We start from the raw sequence: 20085 nt of genomic DNA, 5'->3' as shown, positions 1-20085 counted from the left end.
CTGGAGCCAGTGGGTCTGGCGACGAATATGTAGCGAGGGCCAGCCGACTAGAGCATACAAGTCGCAGTGGTGGGTGGTATAAGGTGCTTTAGTGACAAAACGGATGGCACTGTGATAAACTGCATCCAGTTTGCTGAGTAGAGTGTTGGAAGCAATTTTGTAGATGACATCGCCAGTGGTAAGGTGTTGGGACTGCTGTTGGGACAGTTTGATGTAGGCCCTAACAGTTTGTGGGCACTGTTTGTCACCGTTATAGTACAATTAATGTATTGTTTAGTGTTGTGTTGTGTAACTGCTTTGCTGGCATGCATCCCACCTTTTTTTGTTGCCACACCAAGATTTACATGCTGAAATCACCACTGATGATCAAACTCTATTTGAACCATATTCAATAATTAACACCAAGTAGAAAACCAGTATGACCTACTAATAGAGTTAGTTAAATGCAGATGTATGTAGCTAAAATGATATCATTTTAATTACATTTTCATTTATTCAAGGACAATGCCAATACTTGCCAAGTACATCCTAAAATAACACCAACACAATGATATCAACCCATCAACTGCAGTTAGCAAGCGCTGTCCTGTGTTTGACTCAGCTTTCTCTTAATTCTTAAGCCTTCCTTTCCTCCTCCTTCCCTGATGAAATACACCCTAATGGTTAGGTTAGAACCCGCTCCTCCACCCACCACCTCAAACCTCCCCGCAACACCTAAAAGCACAAACTTTCGAGAGTGAGCCTCATCTCTGGCGCAGCCAAACAGAGAGATGTGATGCTCCCTTTCCTCTCCGGACTACTTTGTAACAGCAGGCCTCTCTCTTTCTTTCTTTCTTTCTTTCTATCTGTCTCTTTCACACACACACACACACACACACACATCACACACACACACACACACACACACACACACACACACACACACACACACACACACACACACACACACACACACACACACACACACACACACACACACACACACACACACACATACAGGTTTTCTATGGTCAGGACGTGACACACACACACACGGCTTCTCTCTTCTCCGTCCTGCTAGGACTAGTCAGCTTTGTAGCCGCTAGTCACTTAATGCTTTTTCATGCTCTCATCTTCAAGGGGTCATAAATCTGAGGTGGGACAGGCAGACAAGCTGCTACAGGGCCAGAATAAGAATACTGCCCTCAAAAAGTGCCGGCTTTCAATCAATGTCCATTCAGAGAATAGTTAGGGCTTTTATATGCATGCATGTTGTGGCTAATAACGAACGGACAAAAGAGTCCATTTTAGTGATTTATGTGTGGTTACCATGGAGATCCTAGTGAGAGGACGGGCCAAGGCAGGCCAGGGAGCTATATATTAACACTGACACAGCTTGTTTTACTAACTGACACCATTAACACAGAGATACTAATGAGACCATACTGGTGTCAGTGTTGTAGAGGAATACAACTCATTTGAGAGGAATATAACAATATCTATTAACCAGCAGTTCAGGAAGCCAACGCTACACACCAGGAATCTCCAATGAGTTTGAGACTTGTTTTCTGACGAATGATATGATGGGGTGTCCATGTTTCTAAAGAGAAATACAACTAATTATGTCCTTTTTTTGACAACAATGTTACATTAACCAACCGTAGAATGCTACTCGCCAGCAATCTCCAATGTGTTTATTTACATAGCTTTAGAGAGATGTTAAGGCTCTGTCATCATACAGTAGCAATATAAATCACACAGAGAGGATGTATCTGTGGAGGGACTGAAAGCTTGCTGCTCCCCATACATATTCAGTTTGTTTATTGAGTTTTGAAATGTTCATCACATCTTTTGTTTATGAATTCATCACATTAGCTATCATTTATAGTACCCCTGTCAGTGAAGTTTAATGATGAATAAAAAATAACAAGTTGATGTCACTTGACAAGTGGTGAACAGAGCAGATTTATGGCCGAGACTCAGAGAGTGAAAAGACTGAGCCCCTCTCATTAGCCCGAGCCAAATGTCTGTCAGATGTGTGTGTGTGAGCAGACTGTCCGGTCTGTGGAAGAGCAGGCTATAGCTACACTACATTACCAAAAGTATATGGATACCTGCTTGTCGAACATCTCATTTCAAAATCATGGGAATTAATATGGAGTTGGTCCCCCCTTTGCTGCTACAACAGCCTCCACTCTTCTGGGAAGGCTTTTCATTAGATGTTGGAACATTGCTGCAGGGACATGCTTCCATTCAGCCACAAAAGTAGGCCTGGCTCGCAGTCGGCTTTCTAATTCATCCCAAAGATGTTCGATGGGGTTGAGGTCAGGGCTCTGTGCAGGCCAGTCAAGTTCTTTCACACCGATCTCGACAAACCATTTCTGTATGGACCTCGATTTGTGCATGAGGGCATTGTCATGCTGAAACAGGAAAGGGTCTTCCCCAAACTTTTGCCACAAAGTTGGAAGCACAGAATCGTCTAGAATATCATTGTGTGCTGCAGCATTAAGATTAGACTTCGACCGATCGGAATGGCCGATTAATTAGGGACGATTTCAAGTATTCATAACAATCGGTAATAGGCATTTTTGGACAACGATTATGGCCGATTCCATTGCACTCCACGAGGAGACTGCGTGGCAGGCTGACTACCTGTTATGCGAGTACAGCAAGGAGCCTAGGTAAGGTGCTAGCTAGCATGAAACTTATCATATAAAAAACAATCAATCTTAACATAATCACAAGTTAACTATACATGGTTGATGATATTACTAGTTTATCTAGCTTGTCCTGCGTTGCATATAATCGATGCGGTGCCCGTTCATTTATCATTGAATAACAGCCTACTTTGCCAAACGGGTGATTTAACAAGTACATTTGCGAAAAAAGCACTGTCGTCGCACCAACGTGTACCTAACCATAAACATCAACGCCTTTCTTAAAATCAATACACAAGTATATATTTTTTAAACCAGCATGTTTAGTTAATATTGCCTGCTAACATAAATTTATTTTAACTAGGGAAATTGTGTCACTTCTCTTGCGTTCTGTGCAAGTAGAGTCAGGGTATATGCAGCAGTTTGGGGCGCCTGGCTCGAATTGTGTGAAGACCATTTATTCCTAACAAAGACCGTAATTAATTTGCCAGAATTGTACATAATTATGACATAACATTGAAGGTTGTGCAACGTAACAGGAATATTTAGACTTAGGGATGCCACCCGTTAGATAAAATACGGAACGGTTCCGTATTTCACTGAAAGAATAAACGTTTTTTTTCGAAATGATAGTTTCCGGATTTGACCATATTAATGACATATTTCTGTGTGTTATTATATTATAATTAAGTCTATGATTTGATAGAGCAGTCTGACTGAGCGGTGGTAGGCAGCAGCAGGCTTGTAAGCACTCATTCAAACAGCACTTTACTGCTTTTGCCAGCAGCTCTTCACTCTGCTTCAAGCATTGCGCTGTTTATGACTTCAAGCCTATCAACTCCTGAGATTAGGCTGGCAATACTAAAGTACCTATTAGAACATCCAATAGTCAAAGGTATATGAAATACAAATGGTATAGAGAAAAATAGTCCTATAATAACTACAACCTAAAACTTCTTACCTGGGAATATTGAAGACTCATGTTAAAAGGAACCACCAGCTTTCATATGTTCTGAGCAAGGAACTTAAACGTTAGCTTTTTTACATGGCACATATTGCACTTTTACTTTCTTCTTCAACACTTTGTTTTTGCATTATTTAAACCAAATTGAACATGTTTCATTATTTATTTGAGGCTAAATTGATATTATTGATGTATTATATTAAGTTAAAATAAAAGGGTTCATTCAGTATTGTTGTAACTGTCATTATTAAAAATATATATATAAAAATTGTCCGATTAATCTCTATCGGCTTTTTTTGGTCCTCCAATAATCGGTATCGACGTTGAACTAAGGGGCCTAGCCTGAACCATGAAAAACAGCCCCAGACCATTACTCCTTCTCCACCAAACTTTACAGTTGGCACAATGCAGTCGGGCAGTTAGCGTTCTCCTGGCATCCAGCATACACAGATTCATCCATCAGACTGTCAGATGGTGATGCATGATTCATCACTCAAGAGAATGTGTTCCCACTGCTCCAGAGTCCAATGGCGTCGAACTTTATACCACTCCAGCCGGCGCTTGGCATTGAGCATGGTGATCTTAGGCTTGGGTGCAGCTGCTCAGCCATGGAAACCCATTTCATTAAGCTACGACAAACAGTTATTATGCTGATGTTGCTTCCAGAGGCAGTCTGGAACTCGGTAATGAGTGTTGCAATCGAGGACAGCTGATTTTTACTTGCATCGCGATTAAGCACTCAACGGTCTCGTTCTGTGAGCTTGTTTGGCCTACCAATTCGCGTCTGAGCCTGTTTCACTTCTAGACGTTTACACTTCACAATAACAGCACTTTCAGATGACCGAGGCAGATCTAGCAGGTCAGAAATTTGACAAATTGATCTATTGGAAAGATGGCATCATATGCATGTGTTAACATTGCCAAGTTGAAAGTCCCGGAGCTCTTCAGTAAGGCCACTCTAATGCCAATGTTTATCTATGGAGATTGCATAGCTGTGTGCTCGATTTTATACACCTATCAGCAACGGGTATGGCTGAAATAGCCGAATCCACCAATTTTAAGGGGTGTGCACATACTTTGGTATATATAGTGTACTGCTCAAAAGAGTTCATGTATAAAATAGTAATACCCAGCGAAAAATAATGTTAAAAAAATATATATATGTACAGTGCATTCAGAAAGTATTCAGACTTTTTCCACATTTTGTTACATTACAACCTTATTCTAAAATGGATTAAATTGTTTTAAAAAGGCATTGCATCTCAGTGCAAGAGGCGTCACTACGGTCCCTGGTTTGATTCCAGGCTGTATCACATCCGGCCGTGATTGGGAGTCCCATAGGCAAACAATTGGCCCAGCATTGTCCGGGTTTGGCCGGGGTAGGCCTTCATTTTAAATAAAAATTTGTGACTGGCGGCCAGCTTTGTCAACAGTGGGGCCTTATATAGACAGGTGTGTGCCTTTCCAAATCATGTCCAAACAATTGAATTTACCACAGGTGAACTACAATCAAGTAGAAACATCTCAAGGATGATCAATGGAAACAGGATGCACCTGAGCTCAAGTTCGAGTCTCATAGCAAAGGGTCTTAATACTTACAGTACCAGCCAAAAGTTAGGACACACCTACTCATTCAAGGGTTTTTCTTTATTTTTACTACACTGCTCAAAAAAATAAAGGGAACACTTAAACAACACAATGTAACTCCAAGTCAATCACACTTCTGTGAAGTCAAACTGTCCACTTAGGAAGCAACACTGAATGACAATAAATGTCACATGCTGTTGTGCAAATGGAATAGACAACAGGTGGAAATTATAGGCAATTAGCAAGACACCCCCAATAAAGGAGTGGTTCTGCAGGTGGTGACCACAGACCACTTCTCAGTTCCTATGCTTCCTGGCTGATGTTTTGGTCACTTTTGAATGCTGGCGATGCTTTCACTCTAGTGGTAGCATGAGCCGGAGTCTACAACCCACACAAGTGGCTCAGGTAGTGCAGCTTATCCAGGATCGCACATCAATGCGAGCTGTGGCAAGAAGGTTTGCTGTGTCTGTCAGCGTAGTGTCCAGAGCATGGAGGCGCTACCAGGAGACAGGCCAGTACATCAGGAGACGTGGAGGAGGCCTTAGGAGGGCAACAACCCAGCAGCAGGACCGCTACCTCCGCCTTTGTGCAAGGAGGAGCAGGAGGAGCACTGCCAGAGCCCTGCAAAATGTTGAGCAGACAAACGGTCAGAAACAGACTCCATAAGGGTGGTATGAGGGCCCAACGTCAGCAGGTGGGGGTTGTGCTTACAGCCCAACACCGTGCAGGACGTTTGGCATTTGCCAGAGAACACCAAGATTGGCAAATTCGCCACTGGCGCCCTGTGCTCTTCACAGATGAAAGCAGGTTCACACTGAGCATGTGACAGACGTGACAGAGTCTGGAGATGCCGTGGAGAATGTTCTGCTGCCTGCAACATCCTCCAGCATGACCGGTTTGGCAGTGGGTCAGTCATGGTGTGGGGTGGCATTTCTTTGGGGGGCCGCACAGCCCTCCATGTGCTCGCCAGAGGTAGCCTGACTGCCATTAGGTACCGAGACGAGATCCTCAGACCCCTTGTGAGACCATATGCTGGTGTGGTTGGCCCTGGGTTCCTCCTAATGCAAGACAATTCTAGACCTAATGTGGCTGGAGTGTGTCAGCAGTTCCTGCAAGAGGAAGGCATTGATGCAATGGACTGGCCCGCCCGTTCCCCAGACCTGAATCCAATTGAGCACATCTGGGACTTCATGTCTAGCTCCATCCACCAACAGGCACGTTACCATACAGGCACGTGGAGGCCACACATACTACGGAGCCTCATTTTTACTTGTTTTAAGGACATTACATCAAAGTTGGATCAGCCGGTAGTGTGGTTTTCCACTTTAATTTTGAGTGTGACTCCAAATCCAGACCTCCATGGGTTGATAAATTTGAGTGGGTTGATTCACTGTTGTGGTCATCCTGTCTGGGTTGGCGTCCCCCCACTTGGGCTGTGCCGTGGCGGAGATCTTTGTGGGCTATGCTCAGCCTTGTCTCAGGATGGTAAGTTGGTGGTTGAAGATATCCCTCTAGTGGTGTGGGGGCTGTGCTTTGGCAAAGTGGGTGGGGTTATATCCTTCCTGTTTGGCCCTGTCCGGGGGTGTCCTCGGATGGGGCCACAGTGTCTCCTGTCCCCTCCTGTCTCAGCCTCCAGTATTTATGCTGCAGTAGTTTGTGTCGGGGGGCTAGGGTCAGTTTGTTATATCTGGAGTACCCCTCCTGTCCTAATTCGGTGTCCTGTGTGAATCTAAGTGTGCGTTCTCTAATTCTCTCCTTCTTTCTTTCTCTCTCTCGGAGGACCTGAGCCCTAGGACCATGCCCCAGGACTACCTGACATGATGACTCCTTGCTGTCCCCAGTCCACCTGGCCATGTTGCTGCTCCAGTTTCAACTGACCTGAGCCCTAGGACCATGCCCCAGGACTACCTGACATGATGACTCCTTGCTGTCCCCAGTCCACCTGGCCATGCTGCTGCTCCAGTTTCAACTGTTCTGCCTTACTATTATTCAACCATGCTGGTCATTTATGAACATTTGAACATCTTGGCCGTGTTCTGTTATAATCTCCACCCGGCACAGCCAGAAGAGGACGGGCCACCCCACATATGCTCTCTCTAATTCTCTCTTTCTTTCTTTCTTTCTCTCTCTCGGAGGACCTGAGCCCTAGGACCGTGCCCCAGGACTACCTGACATGATGACTCCTTGCTGTCCCCAGTCCACCTGGCCATGCTGCTGCTCCAGTTTCAACTGTTCTGCCTTGTTATTATTCGACCATGCTGGTCATTTATGAACATTTGAACATCTTGGCCATGTTCTGTTATAATCTCCACCCGGCACAGCCAGAAGAGGACTGGCCACCCCACATAGCCTGGTTCCTCTCTAGGTTTCTTCCTAGGTTTTGGCCTTTCTAGGGAGTTTTTCCTAGCCACCGTGCTTCTACACCTGCAAAGCTTGCTGTTTGGGGTTTTAGGCTGGGTTTCTGTACAGCACTTTGAGATATCAGCTGATGTACGAAGGGCTATATAAATACATTTGATTTGATTTGATGATTTCCATTGATCATTTTTGTGTGATTTTGTTGTCAGCACATTCAACTATGTAAAGAAAACAAGTATTTCATAAGAATATTTCATTCATTCAGATCTAGAATGTGTTATTTTAGTGTTCCCTTTATTTTTTTGAGCAGTGTATATTCTACATTGCAGAATACTAGTGAAGACATCAAAACTATGAAATAACACATATGGAATCATGTAGTAACCAAAAAAGTGTTAAACATATCAAAATATATTTGAGATTCTTCAAAGTATCCACCCTTTGCCTTGATGACAGCTTTGCACACTCTCTCAACCAGCTTCATGAGGAAATAATGGTAGTGTACATACAATCACTGCACACACAGAGCATTATGACCACAGCTGTTCTCTCAAGAGAAGCTAGTGTGTCCTGTTTTCAGAGAACTGAACTGGTCTAGCCTGTTGTTGTTTGCCTACTGAGGCTGAGTATCTGTAGGTGTGTTCAGTCTCTCTCTCTCTCTCTCTCTCTCTCTCTCTCTCTCTCTCTCTCTCTCTCTCTCTCTCTCTCTCTCTCTCTCTCTCTCTCTCTCTCTCTCTCTCTCTCTCTCTCTCTCTCTCTCTCTCTCTCTCTCTCTCTCTCTCTCTCTCTCTCTCTCTCTCTCTCTCTCTCTCTCTCTCTCTCTCTCTCTCTCTCTCTCTCTCTCTCTCTCTCTCTCTCTCTCTCTCTCTCTCTCTCTCTCTCTCTCTCTCTCTCTCTCGTTCTCTCTCTCTCTCTCTCTCTCTCTCTCTCTCTCTAACCACTAGGCTACCCTACCGCCCCACATTACACATACAGACATTTCAAAACAATAAAGACATTACAAATGGGTTGGGTTTAATTGTGTTGCTGTCCTGGGGCTCTGTGGGGTCTGTTTGTAAACAGAGCCCCAGGACCAGCTTGTTTAGGGGACTCTTCTCCAGGTTCCTCTCTCTGTAGGTGATGGCTTTGTTATGGAAGGTTTGGGAATCGCTTCCTTTTAGGTGGTTGTAGAATTTAACAGCTCTTTTCTGGATTTTGATCATTAGTGGGTAATGGCCTAATTCTGCTCTGCATGCATTATTTGGTGTTCTACGTTGTACGCGAAGGATATTTTTGCAGAATTCTGCATGCAGAGTCTCAATTTGGTGAGTGTCCCATTTTGTGAAATCTTGGTTGGTGAGCGGACCCCAGACCTCACAACCATAAAGGGCAATGGGTTGAATGACTGATTCAAGTATTTTGTTGAATTTTATGTTCCTTTTGATGGCATAGAAGGCCCTTCTTGCCTTGTCTCTCAGATCGTTCCTGTGGCGCTGTCACCTGTGGCGCAGATGTTTAGGCCAAGGTATGTATAGTTTTTTGTGGGCTCTAGGGCAAGGGTGTCTAGATGGACTTTGTATTTGTGGTTCTGGTGACTGGACCTTTTTTGGAACACCATTATTTTGGTCTTACTGAGGTTTACTGTCAGGGCCCAGGTCTGGCAGAATCTATGCAGAATATCTAGGTGCTGCTGTAGGCCCTCATTGGTTGGTGACAGAAGCACCAGATCATCAGCAAACCGTAGACATTTGACTTCAGATTCTAGTAGGGTGAGGCCGGGTGCTGCAGACCTTTCTAGTGCCCGTGCCAATTCATTGATGTATATGTTGAAGTGGGTGGGGCTTAAGCTGCATCCCTGTCTCACCCCACGGCCCTGTGGGAAGAAATTTGTTTTTTTGCCCATTTTAACACACTTCTTGTTTGTCTACATGGATTTTATAATGTCGTATGTTTTACCCCCAACACCACTTTCCATCAATTTGTATAGCTGACCCTCATGCCAAATTGAGTCGAAGGCTTTTTTGAAATCAACAAAGTATGAGAAGACTTTGCCTTTGTTTTGGTTTGTTTGGTTGTCAATTAAGGTGTGCAGGGTGAATACATGTTGTACAATAATTTGGTAAAAAGCCAATTTGACATTTGCTCAGTACATTGTTTTCATTGAGGAAATGTACAAGTCTGCTGTTAATGATAATGCAGAGGATTTTCCCAAGGTTGCTGTTGACGCATATCCCACGGTAGTTGTTGGGGTCAAATTTGTCTCCACTTTTGTGGATTGGGGTGATCAGTCCTTGGTTCCAAATATTGGGGAAGATGCCAGAGCTAAGGATGATGTTAAAGAGTTTTAGTATAGCCAATTCCATCAACACCACATTCCTTTTTGGGTTGGAGGGGTTTTATTTGGTCCTGTAGCTCATGCAAGGTCATTGGAGAATCCAGTGGGTTCTGGTAGTCTTTAATAGTTGATTCTAAGATTTGTATTTGATCCTGTACATGTTTTTGTTCTTTATTCTTTGTTATAGAGCCAAAAAGATTGGAGAAGTGGTTTACCAATACTTCTCCATTTTGGATAGATAATTCTTCGTGTTGTTGTTTGTTTAGTGTTTTCCAATTTTTCCAGAAGTGGTTAGAGTCTATGGATTCTTCAATTACATTGAGCTGATTTCTGACGTGCTGTTCCTTCTTTTTCCGTAGTGTATTTCTGTATTGTTTTAGTGATTCACCATAGTGAGGGCGTAGACCCAGGTTTTCCGGGTCTCTATGTTTTTGGTTGGACAGGTTTCTCAATTTCTTTCTTAGATTTTTGCATTCTTCATCAAACCATTTGTCATTGTTGTTCATTCTCTTCAGTTTTCTATTTGAGATTTTTAGATTTGATAGGGAAGCTGAGAGGTCAAATATATTGTTAAGATTTTCTACTGCCAAGTTTACACCTTCACTATTTCAATGGAACGTTTTACCCAGGAAATTGTCTAAAAGGGAATGAATTTGTTGTTGCCTAATTGTTTTTTGGTAGGTTTCCAAACTGCATTCCTTCCATCTATAGCATTTCTTAATGTTACTCAGTTCCTTTGGCTTTGATGCCTCATGATTGAGTATTGCTCTGTTCAAGTAGACTGTGATTTTGCTGTGGTCTGATAGGGGTGTCAGTGGGCTGACTGAACGCTCTGAGAGACTCTGGGTTGAGGTCAGTGATAAAGTAGTCTACAGTACTACTGCCAAGACATGAGCTATAGGTGTACCTACCATGTGTGTTTGTGTGTGGACGAAGTCCCCACAAGAATAGTAAACAAACAAACATTAGAATTAGGGTTAGGAGCTAGGGTTAATTTTAGGGTTAGGGTTACAAACTAGGGTTAGGTTAGGGTTAGGTTTTAGGGTTAAGGTTAGGGTTTATGGAAAATAGGACTGCGTGAGGCACTAAAAGAGACTCCTGCATCTGTGTGTGTGCATGTGGGTGCGACTGTGCTGTGCAGATGTACTCCAGTATGGTGAAACACAGAGTTGAGCAGGCTTCTTCTGAATGTAAATAGATTATGAGTTATGCACAGTATTTCTGTCTGACACGCACGCACACACACACACACACGTACATCTCTGGGTGACTGGCTACTTTAAACTGACTGTGGCGGGGTGTTTTAATTGAGCCAAAGCAATGAGTCAGAGGAGTCAAGGAGGCTTGAGTCTCTGGGAGAGAGATTACAGAGCATAGCCACAAGCCCGGGGCCCTGATCAAACAAGAGGAGGCAAGACAGTCACATAGAAGGATGTGTTAATCAAGAGAGTCAAAGCAGTGAGTCAGAGGAGTCAGTGGAGGCTTGAGTCAAGGAGTAAGATCACAGCTACAGGCCCGGGGCCTTGAACATACAGCATCCCAGTGTAGAAGTGCTAGGATCAGGTCCTACTGGTCCATTTAATTTGATTCATTATATTCTAAAAGGCTAAACTGACCCTAGTGCTGATCCCAGCACTCCTACTCCTACTTCATGAATTCAGGGCCAGGGCTCGATCAGAAGAGAGATACTAGTATAGAATTTATTGGGATGGGAACCGTGATGGAAGGATATAATGTTGCCAGAGGTCACTGTATAGGGACATTTCTTTATAAGAAAATTAAAGCCTTTTCATTTGTCTGAAGAAAAGATGATATCCTTCAAAAAGGCCCTCTTTTGAAATAGCACCACAAAGTGTATTTTGTTCATGCATTTTCTAATCTAGAAACCATTGATTTGAGAAGTAACTCAGCACAATCCTTAGATGATTGAACTATGAATTGCTAATGTCGAGGCATTCTTCAACTTGATTAAATCTCCTTTTCAAAATGCTTCTTTAACCTTGAGCATTCCTCAATGTTAATTGATTGTCATACTTATTCCTTGGGCTATTACCACTTTATTCTACTTCGTGGCGTCCAGCAGTTTGTGAGGCGCCCCCGTGCTAATCTCATGCTATTCTTCACATTTTGCCATGGGGCAGAGAGAAATGAATTATTTTGGGGGGGTTGGTGCAAACACCATCTTATAAGACAAGTAACCTGTAAATGTGAAATACCTGTAGTAACCGACTGTGTCCCAAGACCCCAACTATTAGTAGCACAAAGACTACCGCAGTGTGACAAAACCCTTTCCAAACAGTCCAACAACCAATAGGTGTTGTGGTGCACTTCAGAAGATAGAGCTTTCAGTTGAATAAGAAAGTAAACAGACGGAGAGTGAGAGAGATAAGGTAACCCACCTGTCAGCCTGGTGGAGTGGGGATGGAGAGATGGAAGGATGGAGAGAGAGAAAGATAAGGTAACCCACCTGTCAGCCTGGTGGAGTGGGGATGGAGAGATGGAAGGATGGAGAGAGAGAAAGATAAGGTAACCCACCTGTCAGCCTGGTGGAGTGGGGATGGAGAGATGGAGGGATGGAGAGAGAGAGAGAGATAAGGTAACTCACCTGTCAGCCTGGTGGAGTGGGGATGGAGAGATGGAGGGATGGAGAGTGAGAGATAAGGTAACCCACCTGTCAGCCTGGTGGAGTGGGGATGGAGAGATGGAGGGATGGAGAGAGAGAAAGATAAGGTAACCCACCTGTCAGCCTGGTGGAGTGGGGATGGAGAGATGGAGAGAGAGAGAGATAAGGTAACCCACCTGTCAGCCTGGTGGAGTGGGGATGGAGAGATGGAAGGATGGAGAGAGAGAAAGATAAGGTAACTCACCTGTCAGCCTGGTGGAGTGGGGATGGAGAGATGGAGGGATGGAGAGAGAGAGATAAGGTAACCCACCTGTCAGCCTGGTGGAGTGGGGATGGAGAGATGGAAGGATGGAGAGAGAGAAAGATAAGGTAACCCACCTGTCAGCCTGGTGGAGTGGGGATGGAGAGATGGAGGGATGGAGAGAGAGAGAGATAAGGTAACCCACCTGTCAGCCTGGTGGAGTGGGGATGGAGAGATGGAAGGATGGAGAGAGAGAAAGATAAGGTAACCCACCTGTCAGCCTGGTGGAGTGGGGATGGAGAGATGGAAGGATGGAGAGAGAGAAAGATAAGGTAACCCACCTGTCAGCCTGGTGGAGTGGGGATGGAGAGATGGAGGGATGGGAGAGAGAAAGATAAGGTAACTCACCTGTCAGCCTGGTGGAGTGGGGATGGAGAGATGGAAGGATGGAGAGAGAGAAAGATAAGGTAACCCACCTGTCAGCCTGGTGGAGTGGGGATGGAGAGATGGAGAGAGAGAGAGATAAGGTAACCCACCTGTCAGCCTGGTGGAGTGGGGATGGAGAGATGGAAGGATGGAGAGAGAGAAAGATAAGGTAACCCACCTGTCAGCCTGGTGGAGTGGGGATGGAGAGATGGAGGGATGGAGAGAGAGAGATAAGGTAACTCACCTGTCAGCCTGGTGGAGTGGGGATGGAGAGATGGAGGGATGGAGAGAGAGAAAGATAAGGTAACCCACCTGTCAGCCTGGTGGAGTGGGGATGGAGAGATGGAAGGATGGAGAGAGAGAAAGATAAGGTAACCCACCTGTCAGCCTGGTGGAGTGGGGATGGAGAGATGGAGGGATGGAGAGAGAGAAAGATAAGGTAACCCACCTGTCAGCCTGGTGGAGTGGGGATGGAGAGATGGAAGGATGGGAGAGAGAAAGATAAGGTAACCCACCTGTCAGCCTGGTGGAGTGGGGATGGAGAGATGGGGGATGGAGAGAGAGAGATAAGGTAACCCACCTGTCAGCCTGGTGGAGTGGGGATGGAGAGATGGAAGGATGGAGAGAGAGAAAGATAAAGTAACCCACCTGTCAGCCTGGTGGAGTGGGGATGGAGAGATGGAGGGATGGAGAGAGAGAAAGATAAGGTAACCCACCTGTCAGCCTGGTGGAGTGGGGATGGAGAGATGGAAGGATGGAGGAGAGAAAGATAAGGTAACCCACCTGTCAGCCTGGTGGAGTGGGGATGGAGAGATGGAAGGATGGGAGAGAGAGAATTATAAGGTAACCCACCTGTCAGCCTGGTGGAGTGGGGATGGAGAGATGGAAGGATGGAGAGAGAGAGAAAGATAAGGTAACCCACCTGTCAGCCTGGTGGAGTGGGGATGGAGAGATGGAAGGATGGAGAGAGAGAAAGATAAGGTAACCCACCTGTCAGCCTGGTGGAGTGGGGATGGAGAGATGGAAGGATGGAGAGAGAGAAAGATAAGGTAACCCACCTGTCAGCCTGGTGGAGTGGGGATGGAGAGATGGAAGGATGGAGAGAGAGAAAGATAAGGTAACCCACCTGTCAGCCTGGTGGAGTGGGGATGGAGAGATGGAAGGATGGAGAGAGAGAAAGATAAAGTAACTCACCTGTCAGCCTGGTGGAGTGGGGATGGAGAGATGGAGGGATGGAGAGAGAGAAAGATAAGGTAACTCACCTGTCAGCCTGGTGGAGTGGGGATGGAGAGATGGAAGGATGGAGAGAGAGAAAGATAAGGTAACCCACCTGTCAGCCTGGTGGAGTGGGGATGGAGAGATGGAAGGATGGAGAGAGAGAAAGATAAGGTAACCCACCTGTCAGCCTGGTGGAGTGGGGATGGAGAGATGGAAGGATGGAGAGAGAGAGAAAGATAAAGTAACTCACCTGTCAGCCTGGTGGAGTGGGGATGGAGAGATGGAAGGATGGAGAGAGAGAAAGATAAGGTAACTCACCTGTCAGCCTGGTGGAGTGGGGATGGAGAGATGGAAGGATGGAGAGAGAGAAAGATAAGGTAACCCACCTGTCAGCCTGGTGGAGTGGGGATGGAGAGATGGAAGGATGGAGAGAGAGAAAGATAAGGTAACCCACCTGTCAGCCTGGTGGAGTGGGGATGGAGAGATGGAAGGATGGAGAGAGAGAAAGATAAGGTAACCCACCTGTCAGCCTGGTGGAGTGGGGATGGAGAGATGGAAGGATGGAGAGAGAGAAAGATAAGGTAACTCACCTGTCAGCCTGGTGGAGTGGGGATGGAGAGATGGAAGGATGGAGAGAGAGAAAGATAAGGTAACCCACCTGTCAGCCTGGTGGAGTGGGGATGGAGAGATGGAAGGATGGAGAGAGAGAAAGATAAGGTAACCCACCTGTCAGCCTGGTGGAGTGGGGATGGAGAGATGGAAGGATGGAGAGAGAGAAAGATAAAGTAACTCACCTGTCAGCCTGGTGGAGTGGGGATGGAGAGATGGAGGGATGGAGAGAGAGAAAGATAAGGTAACCCACCTGTCAGCCTGGTGGAGTGGGGATGGAGAGATGGAAGGATGGAGAGAGAGAAAGATAAGGTAACCCACCTGTCAGCCTGGTGGAGTGGGGATGGAGAGATGGAAGGATGGAGAGAGAGAGAGATAAGGTAACTCACCTGTCAGCCTGGTGGAGTGGGGATGGAGAGATGGAAGGATGGAGAGAGAGAAAGATAAGGTAACTCACCTGTCAGCCTGGTGGAGTGGGGATGGAGAGATGGAAGGATGGAGAGAGAGAAAGATAAGGTAACTCACCTGTCAGCCTGGTGGAGTGGGGATGGAGAGATGGAAGGATGGAGAGAGAGAAAGATAAGGTAACCCACCTGTCAGCCTGGTGGAGTGGGGATGGAGAGATGGAAGGATGGAGAGAGAGAAAGATAAGGTAACCCACCTGTCAGCCTGGTGGAGTGGGGATGGAGAGATGGAAGGTTGGAGAGAGAGAAAGTGCCCAGAACAAGGAAACTCTGACAGACATAAAGAGAGGTGGAAAATATAATGTTGGAGAAGACAGGATCCAGACCTCCGCCTTTATCATGCTGAGAAATGTCTTGTTTTTAAACCATACTGAAGCCCATATCGGTTCCACCAGGCTACACATACAGTATCAATAGCCACATTTTAACATCGAACTCAATCCATCCTGTAGCAGTACATGATTTAGTGTAGAAGAGCATGGACAAGTGTGTATATTTTGTTCTCAATTAACTTACCTGGCAAAATAAAGGACAGATAGCTGGCAAAATAAAGGAAATTGGAGAAAAAAAAACTCTACAACAGAGAGTGTCTATGTGAGTTGGTTTGACTATGATCTCTCTATACTCCACTCACACTCCTGATCTTGACTGTGTCACTGGAGCTCCCTAGGGTGTGGAGTGAGGAAAGGAATTCCCTGCAAACACCCACTGAGAGATAGAGAGAGAGAGATAGAGAAAGAGAGAGAGAAAGAGAGAGAGGTTTAGTGTAGGGGTACATGAGATAGAGAGAGAGGGAAGTTTAGTGTAGGGGTACATGAGATTGAGAGAGGGGAGGTTTAGTGTAGTCTAGGAGTACATGAGATAGAGAGAGAGGGGAGGTATAGTGTTGGGTACATGAGATTGAGAGAGGGGAGGTTTAGTGTAGTCTAGGAGTACATGATATAGAGAGAGAGGGGAGGTTTAGTGTAGTCTAGGGGTACATGAGAGAGAGATAGGGGAGGTTTAGTGTATGGGTACATGAGATAGAGAGAGGGAGGTTTAATGTAGGGGTACATGAGATAGAGAGAGGGGAGGTTTGGTGTATGGGTACATGAGATAGAGAGAGGGGAGGTGTAGTGTAGTGGTACATGAGATTGAGAGAGGGAGGTTTAGTGTAGGGGTACATGAGATAGAGAGTGGGAGGTTTAGTGTAGGGGTACATGAGAAAGAGAGAGGGAGGTTTAGTGTAGGGGTACATGAGAAAGAGAGAGGGAGGTTTAGTGTAGGGGTACATGAGAAAGAGAGAGGGAGGTGTAGTGTAGTGGTACATGAGATTGAGAGAGGGAGGTTTAGTGTAGGGGTACATGAGAAAGAGAGAGGGAGGTTTAGTGTAGGGGTACATGTGTAGGGGTACATGAGATAGAGAGGAGGGGTCCAGAGGGAGTACCTGACCACCACCAAACAAGAGTACAAACAACAGTATGTCGATCTGGAGACCCTCCCAAGGGAGTCTGGCAATAAACAACTAGACTGATGACAGTTGAACCTCATCTCACTTCTCTCAACGTCAAAAGTTCAGACACATTTTATATCAGAAAGAAGTTGATGTGTATGTTAATTTTTCTCCAAAAGGTGTCTAAGAAAAAGGTTTGAGCTTCAATCACTGACATAAAGGAAGACTCCAGAGTTAGAGCTGTTTAATCTGTTACGTCCTTTATGTTTCATGGTTTGATGTTTGTTGTTGCCCCATTCTTCATCTCAACTTTGTCTGACCATTGACTTTACCTTTGAATGTTATATGAATTTCATACAGGCCTACATCTCCTAACTTGCTGTCCATGTAAATAACATAATGCTGCTGTCAATCATTTCTGTATATTTCATTTTGAGGATTTCATTATCAAGTTCTGCACAGGTGACCATTAGATTTGAATACAGATACAGAGAATAAACAGTTGTCTAAAAAGCAGAAATGTAACAGTATGAACAGATTGACAAACAGAACATGTAGCTACTGAGAAAGAGAGAAAGATGGAAAGGGAGAGGGAGAGAGAGAAATAAAGAAAAAGTGAGAGAGGGAGAGTGAGAGATGGAGAGAACCTCTTATGACTCCCCATCCCGGATCCGGGATCGTGACTACTGCTCAAGCTCATTACCATAACGCAACGTTAACGATTTCTGAAAATCGCAAATGAAATGAAATAAATATGCCTATTCTCAAGCTTAGCCTTTTCTTAACAACACTGTCATCTCAGATTTTCAAAATATGCTTTTGAACCATAGAAAATCAATAATTCGTGTAAGAGTGTTGATGGAGAATGAACTCCAAATAATTGCAGTGACATGACATTCCCATGCTGTTATTATTATTTACACTACAGTCCGAGCTCACTGGAGCTCCACACCCCAGAGGGAGAAAGGAGCGGGCTCAGGCTGCCTCAGAGTGCCTCCTCTCTGGGTTTGCAGAGTGAGCTTCCCCCTGGGGTGGTGCTGCTGGAGCTGCCAGATGTTTTCAATGTTGGAGCAGGGTTGTGGGTTCAGAGGATCAGAGTGGAGGAGAAGGTTTAGGAAACAGTGGCACAAAGGTGGGGAACACAATGCAAGGAAACTGACTGTCAAAATGTCCCTGCAGCTGTGATATTTTGACACACACACACACACACACACACACACACACACACACACACACACACACAGTGTGTCTCATCGGTGTGGTGCAGAGAGACACTAGGGGCCAATTACAGTGTGAATATAATCTGCTGCTCTACGGCTCTGCGTCTAAATCAGAATTATAAACTGGGTGGTTCGAGCCCTGAATGCTGATTGGCTGACAGCCGTGGTATATCAGACCGTATCATTGCTATGACAAAACATGTATTTTTACCGCTCTAATTACGTTGGTAAACAGTTTATAGTAGCAATAAGGCACCCCGGGGGTTTGTGATATATTGCCAATATACCACGGCTAAGGGCTATGTCCAGGCACTCCACGTAACATTGTGCATAAGAACAGTGCTTAGCCATGGTATATTAGCAATATACCACACCCCCTCGGGCCTTATTGCTTAATAATCTACTTGCTGATATGTTTATCAGTCTGCCTGATTTCCTCTACTCTCTCTTCTCGTTCAACTCCTACCTCAGAACAGCTGACTGACTCCCTGGGTGTTTTAGTTAACCAGTGAATTCAGAAAAATAGACTGCTGTATAATTTAGAAGAAGCTGAGGAGGGCTTGCATATGGGGCTACTTAATCAACTAAACTATCTAAACTACCTCAAATCATTCCACTTAAGTGGCTGCTTCTTAACTGAAAGCCCCAAACCGGACAGGACCCTGCGCTGCAGTCTGCAGACAGGACTCACCTGCAGGCGATGGAGTATTAACGCTGCTGGAGGCCTGCTGGACCAGCGGCCTCGGAGCGGGGGGAGAACCCGACCGGTTAGCCAGCGGCAGAGCGCTGATGACCGAGGGGAACAGGAAGGGGTACACCCCAACCCCAGGCCTGTAGCGTCTCATCTGGACGAGCTGAGGGCCAGGGCTGGGGGAGCGTGGTGGTCGGGGCCGGGGGCTAGGGGAGCGGGGCCTGGCCCTACTGGCTGTCTTCATTCCAGAGATGGACAGAGCAGAGCGAGGGCTGGAGCTACGGCTGAAGCGAGGGGAGAGATGGGGGTGAAGAGCCTCGGCTGCTCCTCTGCTGGGCGGGGGCGAGCTGCCTCACAGGGGGGTTGGGAGGCCATCCGGGTGGGGTGGGACCCAGACGGAGGTTACTGTTCCTGGGATGGGGTCTGTGGGGCGAGCCCCTTCATGGTCCTCCTACGATGCATTCTGGATGATGATGGAGACTAGAGACACACGTCTGGTTCATTCACAGTCCAGGCCGTTTAACCATTAATCCACCAAGGATCTGGAATAGAGACACACAAATGATGGAAAACTGTTAGAGGTAACAGAAAATGCAGTCAGAGTAGAAAACACAACACGTTTAGAAAATTACTATTCTTCTGCAAAATCTCTTATGGTGTACATATGGCACTGATTGAATCCAACTCCTACTGAAACGTTTGTAAAGCAGGTGCACTCAGTGTACGCGTTATACAGTGCCTTGCGAAAGTATTCGGCCCCCTTGAACTTTGCGACCTTTTGCCACATTTCAGGCTTCAAACATAAAGATATAAAACTGTATTTTTTTGTGAAGAATCAACAACAAGTGGGACACAATCATGAAGTGGAACGACATTTATTGGATATTTCAAACTTTTTTAACAAATCAAAAACTGAAAAATTGGGCGTGCAAAATTATTCAGCCTCCTTAAGTTAATACTTTGTAGCGCCACCTTTTGCTGCGATTACAGCTGTAAGTCACTTGGGGTATGTCTCTATCAGTTTTGCACATCGAGAGACTGAAATGTTTTCCCATTCCTCCTTGCAAAACAGCTCGAGCTCAGTGAGGTTGGATGGAGAGCATTTGTGAACAGCAGTTTTCAATTCTTTCCACAGATTCTCAATTGGATTCAGGTCTGGACTTTGACTTGGCCATTCTAACACCTGGATATGTTTATTTTTGAACCATTCCATTGTAGATTTTGCTTTATATTTTGGATCATTGTCTTGTTGGAAGACAAATCTCCGTCCCAGTCTCAGGTCTTTTGCAGACTTCATCAGGT

At 45.4% G+C, this 20085-nt stretch overlaps 1 protein-coding gene across 1 annotated transcript in view; it reads right to left on the bottom strand.

Moving 5' to 3' along the window:
• The window catches only part of LOC118373178 (retinoic acid receptor beta-like), a 328372-nt gene that overhangs the window by 211736 nt on the left and 96551 nt on the right, over nt 1–20085 (bottom strand). Inside the window, exon 2 of the mRNA XM_052472230.1 lies at nt 18784–19325. Within this exon, the coding sequence (XP_052328190.1) occupies nt 18784–19027 (244 nt within the window). The 5' untranslated portion in view covers nt 19028–19325. The remainder of the gene's footprint in view (nt 1–18783; nt 19326–20085) is intronic.

This window comes from Oncorhynchus keta, chromosome 20 (genome assembly GCF_023373465.1).
Source record: "Oncorhynchus keta strain PuntledgeMale-10-30-2019 chromosome 20, Oket_V2, whole genome shotgun sequence".
NCBI lineage: Eukaryota > Metazoa > Chordata > Actinopteri > Salmoniformes > Salmonidae > Oncorhynchus > Oncorhynchus keta.
The sequence above is the reverse complement of the archived record's forward strand: the minus strand, read 5'-3'. Positions and strand labels throughout refer to the sequence as shown.